This window comes from Meriones unguiculatus, chromosome 7, assembly GCF_030254825.1.
Source record: "Meriones unguiculatus strain TT.TT164.6M chromosome 7, Bangor_MerUng_6.1, whole genome shotgun sequence".
Taxonomy (NCBI): domain Eukaryota; kingdom Metazoa; phylum Chordata; class Mammalia; order Rodentia; family Muridae; genus Meriones; species Meriones unguiculatus.
The window spans coordinates 105,623,978-105,636,681 of record NC_083355.1 but is presented as its reverse complement, the minus strand read 5'-3'; the positions used below and the strand labels follow the sequence as shown (position 1 = coordinate 105,636,681).

The following is a 12,704-nucleotide window of genomic DNA, read 5'->3' as shown; positions in this document are numbered from 1 at the left end:
GTGTGACTCTAACTAAGCAAGTGAAAGACCTGTTCAAAAAAACCTTCAAGTCTCTGAAGAAAGAAATTGAAGATGATATCAGAAGATGGAAAGATCTCCCATGCTCATGGATTGGAAGGATTAACATAGTGAAAATGGCCATTCTGCCAAAAGCAATCTATAGATTCAATGCAATTCCTATCAAAATACCAACACAATTATTTACAGACCTGGAAAGAAAAATTCTCAACTTCATATGGAGAAACAGAAAAAAAAAAAAAAAATTCAAGCTACTGTTATTTTGAATTTTCTGTTATTATGAAACTATAGCGAATGCTCTTTTATTCTGTCAAATACAAGCCTTTGTGTGGCAAAGCTGCTGGGAAATCTCTACATTTTACTCTCTCTAATGACAAAGGTTTCTGCAATGATGCCTTAAATACATCAAGGATTTGATGAAGCTGTCATTCATCTTTTTTATTTTATCTTTTCCAGTGTGTTTTCCTCCATCCCATTTACTGTGAGTGGATTCTGCACAAGTTTGTGTTATGAACACAAATGGCTTGTGTCACCATGTGTGGTACATTTACTTGGTCTGCATTGCTTCACAGGAGGCTGAGGGGTTGCAGAGGCAGCTCGGAAAGCCTAGCTGCATGTCAGCTTGTGCAAAGGAAGGTCATGATTCCCTTTCCTAACTCCAGAGATAACTCTGGAAGAATGATTTGGCTTGGCATATGGAGCTCACTGGTAAAGACTAGCTTTGATGTGCTGAGCCAAGGGAGGCATGCTGGCCTCATCTGGGCACATGTACCATGTAGATACCACGAGAGACGACTCTTTCCTTCATACTAACTTTGCTCATGAACTCCTGTTACTTGAGTTGGAATTTGTCCTTATCTACTTCTGGACAGAGCAAACTGGAAAATGCCTAAGTCTGTGAAAAGAATGCGTGTGACTGAATAGGTAAAACAGGTTGTTCTCAGCAGAGGTGGTGGGTGACTTATTTGGAGAGTGTTTGCATTGTACACATGAAGACCTGAGTTTTATTTCCAGAACCCATGTAAAAGATGCCAAGCACGGTGCTGTGCACTTGCAATCCAAAAAAGAACCTGTCTCGAAAAATGAATAAAATATAAAAGAAGGGAGGAGGCGGAGGAGATGGCTCCTGAAGATCAATACTTAACGCCCATACGCATGCGCACACACACAGACACACGCCCACACACATATATACATGCACAAACACACTCACCCACCCGAGGGAACTAACTCAATAAAATGCTGTTCTCCAAAACCAAGTGTTTTCTGTCTACAATGACGCTACGTGAAATATGAAGAAAAGATGGAGGGGTAGTCTGAGAAGTGCAAGCCCCGCTGCCTGAGTGTCTGGCATCCCAGGACTCACCTGAATTCTGGCGGATACTGCTTTATAAGCCAGTCCACATCAAAGCAGTAGTTAAACTAGACAGGGAAAAAGAAAAGCAAGTAAGCCACACGTATGTTCACAAGAATCATTATTAGACTGAACGACTTTCTAAAGCAACCATGTGATACAGTGTTCGTAAACACAGTCAGGTGTGCTGCAGTATGCAAAATCAAGTTCATCTTGGTAAAACATTTGGTTAAAGGAACCTGCATAGATGGAGCCAAATGCCCAGAATAGGTTCTCAGGGCATTATCAGCACATACTTTGGCAGATTGGTTTCTATTTGTCAGTGCTGTTCCAACATTATTTCCGGTTCGGGCTCACATAGTTTCCCTTCGGTGTCAGAGACAAAGATCCCAGGACTTTTAGGAAAGGCCATTTCCTTCCAGCACAACTTATCAGGCGGCCTGGTACACTCTCACTTGTTCATAGTTAGTACCTAATGACCACAAGTTCCACACAGGTTTTACTTACCGGGAGGCCTCCTGTTAATGCCTGGCCAATCCTGGCACAGGAGCTCAAGTCTAGCTGAGCCAGAACGCAGATGCACCACATTAAGTTTGGGTCTAGAGATTACATCATACAGGAAGGTAGTACATTTGCTTGCTTCGGGAACAACATCCTTTTTCCTGACTAGTCCTTGGCTTCTGGACCATTAGTGATGACCTGTCAGCACCAAGAAACCAGCTCAGCCCAGCAGGAGCCATATAATCACTCGCTCCTTTCTGGTTAGTGCAGAGTATCCATTTTTCTAAAGTGCCTCAAACCTGACTTGGTCTTCACCATGCCACCCACCCTTCCTCAGGGGCTGCACCAGCATCCAGCCAGGTTGGAAGCATCTCCCAAAGTCTTTCAGATAGGAACATGCACAGTGACTTCTTGGCTAGACTTCATGGCCTGATCAAGAGTCAGGTGTCTCCTGTTGGTGACCACGATGGTCTACACTGCAGGGGCCAAGTGAGAGGCTGCCACACATGGATCCTGCAATATGGCTAGGCTCTGCTCTAGGCAGATGCCAGCTTAGGGGACACTGTATAGGACCGAGAAGCCCATCTGCTGTCACATTTTCTTATAAAGTTGTTTAACTATCTGTCTCTCATCACCTGAAGAAAACACAATTTACCATAAACTCACCTGAGCTGAGGAGACAAGTGTCCCAAAGAGAGGAGATAAAATATCTACAAAGACAAGACAAATCAATTCTCAGATACAAAAAAAAAATCCTCTAGATTTCATAACACAATAACTGTGCTTTTCAGCAGCTAGTGACAGTCAAGGAATAAGCAGGTAAGCTACAAGGCTAGATAATTTTCTATAAAGCCCATGAAAACATTTCCTTATACTGCTGGGCGAGGTGGCGCATGCTTATAATCCCAGGACTTGGGGAGGCAGAGGCAGAGGCAGAGGCAGAGGCAGGTGGATCTCTGTGACTTCGAGGCCAGCCTGGTCTACAAAGCAAGTCCAGGACAACCAAGGCTACACAAGAAACCCTGTCTCACAAAAACCAAACCAAACAAAAAAAAAAAATACACATTTTTTGACAAACTTGAATGCAAAATTAAAATAAAAAACTTAAGTCCTGGATGGCTACTCAAATTTAGACTGTTTATGCATCATTCATGACACCCATTTTAATTCCTGAACCTCTGAATCTTTCTTTTCGTACTATATAAATCCCCAGTGCTGCTCCCCTGTAGCCAGAGAGCTTGCTTCCTACAACAGAATATTTACATCCTTAGTCCTCTAGGTCAGCTCTGGGGACATCTCACTTGGTTCCTCTCCAGCCTCACTTTGGACAGGTTAGAAAGGGCACTGTTAGCTAACCATACCATGATGACGCCATGTTTTACCTATACAGACCTTCTTAGGGGATAGACACTGTTCTTAGCACTTTCTGTGTAAAACTTAATTATGCCAAGGGTAGGGGTGGTGAGCTAAGGTGTTATTCTTCCTTTCTGGGAGTCTCAGGAGGAGGCTGGGTGTGGCCACACAGCTGAAAGGGCCAGAGTTAAGGTTGGAGTCAGAATGTATGCCTCTAGGCTGCCAGGACCTACTGAGGTGCCTTGGAGAAGGAAGTGGGCTAGTTCACTTATGCTTCCTGTCCTAGTCACTTGTGTTTCCTGTCCTCTAGACACTGAGCTCGATGCTCACGTACAGTGTTTGAAAGAGCAAAAACGACTAGCAAGGAAGGTCCTTCTCCTTTTGAGAGCAGCAGAGTTAGGAGATAAGCAGCAGGGCAGTCTTCCAGCTGGCCCCTGTCTGCATCTTTGACTGTTTAAACTTCCAGGGCCCGTCTTCCAGGGTCCACTGGAGGGCCTCTGCCTGTCCTCCATGAGAGCTAGAGAACCCATACTTACAACTAGTGTTAGCAGGATACATCAATGAGCATGGGTTTAGACTCAAGAAGAACTGGATTCAAGTGTGTGTGGCTCTACCATTTAACAGCCTTGTGACCGAGGATAAGTGATTTTACTTTTCGGAACTGCAGATCTGACACATGTCCAAGGACATCTGGTCCTCTTATTGGGCTGCTCTGACAATTAAAATGTATGTAAAACCCTCATGATGCCATCCCCCCCACCCCCCAAATCTTGGTGCTGTCAGCCATGTCGTTACTATTACTTCCCAGACTCCTCTGTTTCCTATGTCAGCCTCCCCCGGACAAAGCAAAACCACTGGCAACTATCTTATATATCTTGGATACCTACATAAGAGATGCTCAGAAATTTGTAGAGCTGGACTTACTACTATGGAATTAAACCCACCAACATTCACGCCCCATACAGGAGAATATGGCGTATTATCATACATACATTTGGTACATAAAAACTATGCTGAGAATAATCATAATCTGGGTCATGAATGTAGGCCAGAGGAAAACGTTAATGTGAAACAATGCTCACTGTGTCTGTCTGCCATGGGGATGCATGCCCTGCTCACCTCACCTACTCCTCTGTTCTGAATCCTCATCCCGTACCATCTCAACTGCAGAGCAGAGGAGTGGCAAAGGAAGGGATCTGTGCCACCTGAGTCCACATCCTCCGAGGTTCCTCCATGGCATGCAGAGACCCTGCTCTGCCTCCTACCTGAAGCATCCATATTTTTGCTTCTGTGTTCTAGGAGCAAAAACTGAGCTTTCATGAAGAGGTTCTCAGACATCACTAGGCATTGTCACTCCCTGTAGGCTTAGGGAAAGCACAGGTGGCGGGCCCTGACCACCGAGAGTTTGACTTGATGACTCTAAAATAGGGCTGAGAACTGGCATTTCTACGGTCTGGGTGATTCTGATGCTGTGGCCCAGGGACATACTGAACCACTATGAAGTTTATGACACTTAATAGCGCCGCCAATCAAGTTTACTCTTCACTTTTGGAGTTAACCAATTCTAAGCACCATGCCAGGCATTACTAGGGGCTGAGCTTGGGGGCTTGAGAGGCGCCCTTTGAATGCCACCTCTCAGCGTAAACAGTTTGCTGTCACACACACTCAGGGTAAACTATCCTCCCCTCCCACCAAGTAGTTAGATAGGGTCTTAGAGGCCATTCTGAGCCATGCCCTTTACTTTACCAAGAGGGAAACGTCTCCTAAAAGCCGTTATCCTTACCCTTGATGTGGAGGGCTTTGGAGTTGTACTTTGCCTTAATCCCTGAGACTCTAGTGAGGTAAAACTGGAAGGGGTTCCCTTTCTCCAGCATGTCCCAGATGTCCTGGCCTTCCCCTGAGGTCTCGTACTCGTCGTCCGCCCCTTGGGGCCTGGGGCTGGCAGGAGGGCTAAGATCTACAACTTTCTGGGCAGCAGTCACGCTGGGCGAGGAGACACGTTCCTCCTCTTGAACTGCCGACCTCGTAGGCCGTTCCCGCTGGGTCTCTGGCTGCTGTTCATCGTCGCTGCTGGACAGACACCACCCGAGACTTTCTGGGGAGTCTCTCTTCTGCTTCTTGGGGGCTGACACCGAGTCTGCATTGCTGAATCTCACAGGTGAGATCTGTCTCTTGTGCGCGGCCCTGCGGGCCTCTGAGCAGGTGTACAGGGGCTCCTTCGGTGCTCCCTGCGCAGCCTGGGAGACACAGGATGTGGACGGCGGGTCAGCCTTCGGCTTGTCATCCTCGCTGTCGTCGCTGCTGGATACAGTCCACTTTCCGTAGCTGCTTTCCTGAGGCATTCTACTTCTGAAAAGAAAGGGTGGAGACGTTACTTACCAGGCCTTTTCGGCTCTCAGATTCCTGGTCAGATCAGGGACTGTAATACAAGCAGGACTTCTGTCCCCAGAGGCTGAGCCACTTACCTAGTACCACGTGCGGCTGACAGACTAAGGGAAGTAACCTAGCCACCATCTCCTTGCTGTCTTTCAAACTAGATCTTGGTCTTAGAATGCCTAGGAAAGGGAGCTAAGGTTCAGGCCATCTTAAGGAACTTTTATGATTAATTCTGACCATATATATATATATATATTATATATATTATATATATATATAATTTTGGTGTTTTGGGAACTGACCTTAGGGGCCTTGAGCTTGCTAGGCCCCTATATATTTGCTTTTGTGTATATGGACATCTATATGTTAGGGGAGTGGTATGTATGTGGCATGGTGTGGAGGTCAGAGGACAATTTACAGGAGTCTGTTCTTTCCTTCTTCCACACAGAACTTAGGACTTGAACTCAAGTCATCAGGCTTGACAGCGAGTGCCTTTATTCACTGGGCCAATTAACTGGCTCAGATATAAATCTATATTTGTTGGGGGGAAGGTTACACATGGAAGTCAGTGAATAACTTGAAGATGTCCCTTCTCTTCCTCCCATTTGGGTCCCAGAGATTGAACTCAGGGGTGTCAAGCTTTGCAGCACCTTTACTTTCTGTGCCATCTTGCTGGCCTGTATTCCAATTTTAAAGTGAAAGTAGAATTTACAAAATTATACTCATTCATGTGCAGGCGCCCACAAGACTTCACTAAGTCTTACATTCCCAAAGCCAGGCACTTAAGTTAGCCGATGACCACTTCTGTGTGTACAGTCTACAAGCACCGTCACGAGGACCAACTAACTTCAGAGCATCATCTTACCGACCGTGCCGTCACTCAAACTACTGAAACCTGCAGGCAAGCATTTGGACTGAAGCCAATCACTTTTAGTTTCCAAATCACACCGCTGGTCTAATTTACACTCCCTTGCTTTCAGAAAAGAAAAATATAGGATATACGCACTTTTGGCATTAACTGCAAAATGCATTCAGCCAAACCGGAGAGGGCTAAGTAGGTTTTCCAGCGGCTCCCTAAGGTGATGCCTTTAACAGGGTAGTCCGAAACTCTGAGGAAAACTGAAATAAATATTCAGAAATGTGTGCTCCTGCGGCCTGGGTGTCCTCAAAGCTTGTTTCACAGCTGAAGAGGACGCATGATGAGTGGGGTAAACTAAGATACCAAGCAGTACACCACAGCACTTGTGATCCTCGACAACCAAAAATAAATAAATAAATAAATAAATAAATAAATATCCCAAACCCCACAGATAGGAAAGCTTGATCTTATATGTTATACATATGCATATGCTTATACATATGCACTTTCAAGCTAAAAATAATCAAAAAACAAATAGAATAACAAAACAAAACCCCCAACAAACCATCAAATAAAAACCCAAAACGTTTTTAAGGTATCAATCACTTAGTACAATTTCCATCTTAACCAATTAAGGTCAATTCCAGTTGTCCACACAAAGCCTCTTTGTAAATCCTGCATTCTAATGAGCCCTTACAGACAGCACAAGGCATATCCTTCATGGCTCCCTGCCACACTTAATTCAGCTGCCCTGGACACCACCTGACGTCCAGAGTGCGAGGCTGCGAGTGAGCGGTGTCACCTGCTCCTGCAGTAACAGACGACCGTAGGCTCCATATGTGCACAGACCTCCAATCTGCTTTCTAACGTTTTGTGTTAGTTTCTGTGATGTCTAAATCACATCCAGAGGCTGTGGGAACTTGGCTTAGGTATTTTCCTTAGGTAGTTTTTAATCTCCAAGGGTAAAGAAACCAGCTAACCACACTGTGCCCAGTGTACTGGGAACAGGGCAGTTTGTGACACAAAACCTTAAAGGAGTTGTATTGTTGTTGTTTTTTAACTTGCTTGCATGTTTTTATCTTAACTCACAACCCTTATTCTAAACTCTAGAGGTTGGTGGATAGACCTACTTTAAGCAGACCCAATTTGCTCTGAAAGGACTAATCTTATGAATTTAAAAGAAGCATGTAAGAAAAAAGAAAACTCTGGATGATATAGTTCTAGCTTCCTTAGATTCTAGATCAACATAGTACGGGACTTAATAACAGAATCTTCAATTAAGAGTTTTCAGGCACCAGTTGCAATGGTGCACTCCTGTAAGCCCAGGACATGGGGAGGAAGAGGCAGGCAGATCTCTGTGAATTTGAGGCCAGCCTGGTCTACAAAGAGAGTAAAGGACAGCCAAGGCTACACAGAGAAACCCTACCTTGAAAAAACAAACAAAGCAAAACTGAGTTCTCAGGCTGGGTATGGTAGCTCACCCCTAAAACCTCAAGGCTGAGGCAAAAGGATCTTGAGTTTGTGGCTAGCTTAGATAACATAGTAAACTTGAGGCTAGCATGAACTACATAGTAAGAATGTTTCAAAACTAAGTCAATAAAAATTTTGAAAATTATATGAATGCCTGTGTCTACAAGGAGTGTAAATACCCCAGGAGGCCAGAAGGGGGCCTTGGATCCCTTGAAGTTAGAGTTATAGGTAGTTGTAAGCTACCCAGGCAGGGATGCTGTGAACTGAATCCAGGTCTCTATTCAGAGCAGAACATACTCTTAACTGCTGAGCCACTCTCTAGCTGGGGTCTCTCTCAGTGTTATGAAAGCGGAGACTGGATATCCAGGGATGGATGGATCCCTGAGGTTCAGTGGCCAGCCAACCTATCCTCCTTGTTAATTTCCAGCCAGTGACACCAACCAGTGCAAACAACAACAACAACAACCAAAACAACAACAACAAAAAACAACCACAGGCCATATTTACCTGCTGTTCTATTGGCAATAGCAAAGAAATGGAACCGGCTTAGATACCCACCAGTAGATGAATGATTAATTAAGATGTGCCAGATATAGTGAAATTGTACTTAGCTAAAAAAAAATATGAAAATTTCAGGAAATGGATAGATCTGGTAAATATTATACTAAATGAGGTGATTCAAACTCAGAAAAGGCAAAACCATGTGTTGTCTCTCAGATGAATGTAGGTGAATTTTTTTCTCTGTGTGTGTAACTGGATGAAAATGTGCCTTAAAAAACTAGAAGGAGATGAAGAGAGGGTAAAAAGAGTTGGTGAGGTAACATGAGGGAAGGCCAAAAAGAGGTCACCTGAAAACCAAGAGGAGACCAGTAGTGTGTGTGTGTGTGGGGGGGGGTTTCTACTAAAACACACACTTTGTTTGTAAATGACATGGTACTTTTTTGATAATTTAATTTTTTAAATTAAAATTTAAAAACCCTAATCATAAAAAGGGCAGGCTGAGTAATGACACCTGTCTTCTGGCCACCACCTGCACATGTGCACCACCCAGAGACATGAACACACACACATGCAAGCATACAAAAAACATGAACACACATGCAAACACACACAAAACCAAAAAACAAACCCTTCAAAGTACTCAGACTGATGTGGGGGCTCCATTCCCAGCACTGCTTAAAAACAAACAAACAAGTACAATAACAATAATGCAAGAAATCAAATACTGGAAATTTCTACATTTATACTCCATTCTAAAGCGAAGAGCAGGTCTTAGAATTTGGGGAGCAAAATGGTTCTGCTTCCAGTCTGAGAAAGGAGCCGTTTGTAAACTCTTGTTTATTTTTTTTTTCCAGGGAGAATCTTGCTTTGTAGTCCAGATTTGCTTACAACACCCACCCTCCTGCTCCCCCTTCTACAGTGCTGGGGTTATGGGTGTACACCACAGGCTTTCCCCCCCTTCCCAATATACGAAATATTTCACACACTTGAGCGTCGTCCTTCCAGACATCACACGGACCTTTACCGTTCAGATGCTGGCTGCTGCAAGGAGCACGGTTTATGGAATCCGAAGAGACGCCCCATTGTCTGTCCCTCAGCTGAATACAAGGACCATGGCCTATACCAATAAACTGAAAGCCTGGAACCCTGGGAGCTCTGAGCAAAGTTGCTGGTGACTCTAAACCCTTTAGACAATTTCTGAGGTTTTCAGTGTGATCTACATTTTTTCTAGAACCCTATGGGGGGGGGGGAGTCTACCATCTCTACCAACAATGTGAACTGAGTTGGCAAAATGTACACAAACAGTGCTTTGAAAGAGACATTTCTCAGCAAACAAAGCCCTTTGTTTGGCCCAGGCTTTACATATAGTTTAAGTTTGGAGACTGCTGACATTCAAAACTATATTGGAGGTCTGTTTACCACTGAAGGCAAATAGCCTTTGTGACATACTAATGAAATTGTACCTTGTCATTCTGTCCACCAGGCTACCAACCTCATTAAGAAGACAAGGTCCTTGTCCTGTGGAAGAGGGGCTGTGTTGTAAATGTCAAGACCATGCAGGAAACGACTTCTAATTTGGAGGACTGGATCTGGTCAGCGTCAGATTTCACTGCTCCACATACAAGACTATCCTCCCAGAACTCCAGGAGCTTTCGGAACCAAGGCTGTCCTCATAGCCTCTTAATGGCTTTCTTTTGGTGGCTTATTTTCCATTTCTCCAGGCAGTGCTTAGTACGGCATAAGTCCAAAGCCACAGTTGCAGTAAGCGACACAAAAAGAATGAGAAGTACGATATAGATACCACTGAAGGGTCAGTCCAGATGAAAAGCAGCAGTGTTTCCTGCCAGAGACAACTGGGGCCCTGCCATTGACTGATCACAGCGAGCCCCCTTCTCATTCCAACTCCATTTCTGCTTACATCAAGGAGAAAGCTGGAGTGTTAAAAAAAAATGCAGTACTTTTTGCTGTTGAGCTACAGTGGGCCCTGGACTCTTCTGCAAGCACCGGTAACATGGCTCCATTACAGCCACAAAAGCAAAATAAAGTCTACTTTGTAAAAGTATTAACTTACACAGGAGTGGAATCAAATAAATATTGAGCAAATAATAGGACACGTGTGCAGAGAATAAATAAAAACTAGAGAGGCAAGGTGAGGCAATGATTTGTCAAACTTTGCAACAGGAGGAAAGACAAAAATCTTAGGAAATTTTTTCACCAGACAGCAACTCAGAATGTCATCAGAAGTTTTATTAACGACTTAAAAAAAATGTCCGTGGAGGGCTAGAGTTTTGACTCAGTGGGTAAGAGGGTTTGCCACGAGTTCCAATCCCCATCACCCACCTAAAAGCCTAGTATGATTCCTATGTCTGTAACCCCAACTTTGTGATGGAGACATGCAGGGCCTAGTGTTCAATGGCCAGCATAAGGAAGACACTGCCATCTTCAGGTTCCCTGGGAGAGCATGACTGACCAGAACAGAGGGCAATGGAGGAAGATACTCCACAGCTACGTGTGTAGACACACACCCCTACACCCCTGGGGGGGCAGGGAGTGATGAGGGGGACACAAAGTTATGCAAAAAAGCACTCCATTTAGGACTTTGCTTCCTCTACCCCAAACTGAGCCGGCCCTCTGCGGTATTTTTTCTACATATACACTGCTCCTCAGGCCTTTTAAGACCTAGGCACCAAGACTCCTCCATGGAGGTCCTTCCTCTGAGCCCAGGAGTAAGCAGAATTAAGAACTGAAAAGAAAGAGTTAACAATATACAGTTTCTATCGTAAGCAGAAATTAACACATTAAAAAAAAATCTAAAAGTCAAGATGACCACAGACGCTCATTATAATCACAGACGCTCATTACATTTTACAGGGATAACCTTTCCTTGGAATCATTTCTGGAGTAGCATGTGAGATTCTGAGCGGAAGGAATAAGCGGGCTAAAAGACAGGTGAGCAACATTCCAGGCAGATGGAATCCACACAGCACAAGTTCAGGTGGTAACTAGGCTCTAGGAATGGTCTAGGAAGAGAGGGGTGGGATGAGGCAAGGCTGCTAACAGGCGAATTTTATTCTAAAAACAACGGGACTCCCACCGCGTGTTTTACCAAGAGGAGTGCTTGACCCGTTTAACCTTTCAGAACGATTACAGCCAGTACAACTCCGTGAACACGTGCCAGGGGTGCAGAAGACGGTCAAGAAGCAGTGGGTAGTTTGGGGGTATAGTAAGCAAATGGTGAAGCTGCCAACTTTTCCCAGGCGCTCAGCTCTGCCCAGACTCACTTCCCCCTCAAGACAACCCTCTTTCACGGCCGTCCCTCTGGTGTGGAAACTTAGGGCACAGGGGTTCGGGGCCCGGTCCGTGGAGAAAGCGAAGGCCAGCGGGAGGAGGGGGTGCCTCTGCGGCGCGCCCCGGGGGCCCAGACCGCAGGATCCGGGGTTCAGGGCGGAGGAGACCCAGCCCGAGGACCCTCGCCTCGCCGCTCTCCTCGCGGTCCGCACCGAACCCCTCCACTCTCAGCTCGCAGCCCGGGCACCGCCATCGGGAGGGCGGGCGCGGAGACACCTACCTGCCCAGCGCGTCCGCCGCCGCCGAGGCCCCGCCCCGCCGCACGTCGGCGCATGCGCGCAGTTCAAACGCGCTGGCGCCTCTGCCCTGCCGGCGAGGAGCGTCCCCTTTCCGTCTCTGGGTCCTAAAGAACGCCCGACTCGCGGGAGCGTAATGGGAATGGGATGAGTGGAGCTTCGCGGGGGGACCTGGAGAAACGGAAAGCGTCCAGGAGCTTCTCTCCTAGTTATTTAGCAAACAGCACCCGCCTTCTGGGGATGCGCTGAGGTAGCCTCAAGGCTGTCGGGGCCGAGACAGCGGCGTGCTTCGGGAGGAAGGAGAGCCGAGGCGAACGGCGGGATGAAAAGTGAAGTGAGTTCCCACGAGACGCAGAACCTCGAGTGACTGTCTCTCCCTCGAAACGGGCGTGCTCCTGTCAGTCTCCCCGATGTGCGGCGGAGGATCGAGGGGCGGGTCTGCAGAGCGAGGCTCCGGTCCACGTGCCTCCTCTCAGCCTCACGTCGGGCATCGCTCCCCGAGGGGCCGGGTAATCCTGTGTAAACGGGGTCATTGCGCTTAATCGTCCCAGGCGCGGCGTCAAGCGCCCCGGGTTACCGCGAGGGCGGAAATAAACACAGTCGCTCCCCCGAGACGCCATCCAAGGCCAGTTGATTTACAACTCACTCACGGTGCGTGTGCGCTTTCTTTGCACTCTCCTTGCGCCTC

General features: G+C 46.3%; 2 protein-coding genes across 3 annotated transcripts in view; one reads left to right on the top strand and one right to left on the bottom strand.

Annotated features, from left to right (window-relative positions):
- The window catches only part of Tdp1 (tyrosyl-DNA phosphodiesterase 1), a 76,997-nt gene extending 64,906 nt beyond the window's left edge, over window positions 1-12,091 (bottom strand). The window contains exons 1-4 of one of the 2 annotated variants that reach the window (XM_021656662.2): window positions 12,001-12,091; window positions 5,010-5,575; window positions 2,540-2,583; window positions 1,385-1,440 (exon numbers count right to left, since the gene is read on the bottom strand). In XM_021656662.2, coding sequence (XP_021512337.1) covers window positions 1,385-1,440; window positions 2,540-2,583; window positions 5,010-5,568 — 659 coding nt within the window. In that variant the 5' untranslated portion in view covers window positions 5,569-5,575; window positions 12,001-12,091. Of the gene's footprint in view, window positions 1-1,384; window positions 1,441-2,539; window positions 2,584-5,009; window positions 5,576-12,000 lie in introns of those variants that run through there. The other variant, XM_060388032.1, reaches the window with a different exon arrangement.
- A 71-nt stretch (window positions 12,092-12,162) lies between these two features.
- Window positions 12,163-12,704, top strand: part of Efcab11 (EF-hand calcium binding domain 11) — a 218,423-nt gene continuing 217,881 nt past the window's right edge. Inside the window, exon 1 of the mRNA XM_021656661.2 lies at window positions 12,163-12,350. Coding sequence (XP_021512336.2) covers window positions 12,339-12,350 — 12 coding nt within the window. The 5' untranslated portion in view covers window positions 12,163-12,338. The remainder of the gene's footprint in view (window positions 12,351-12,704) is intronic.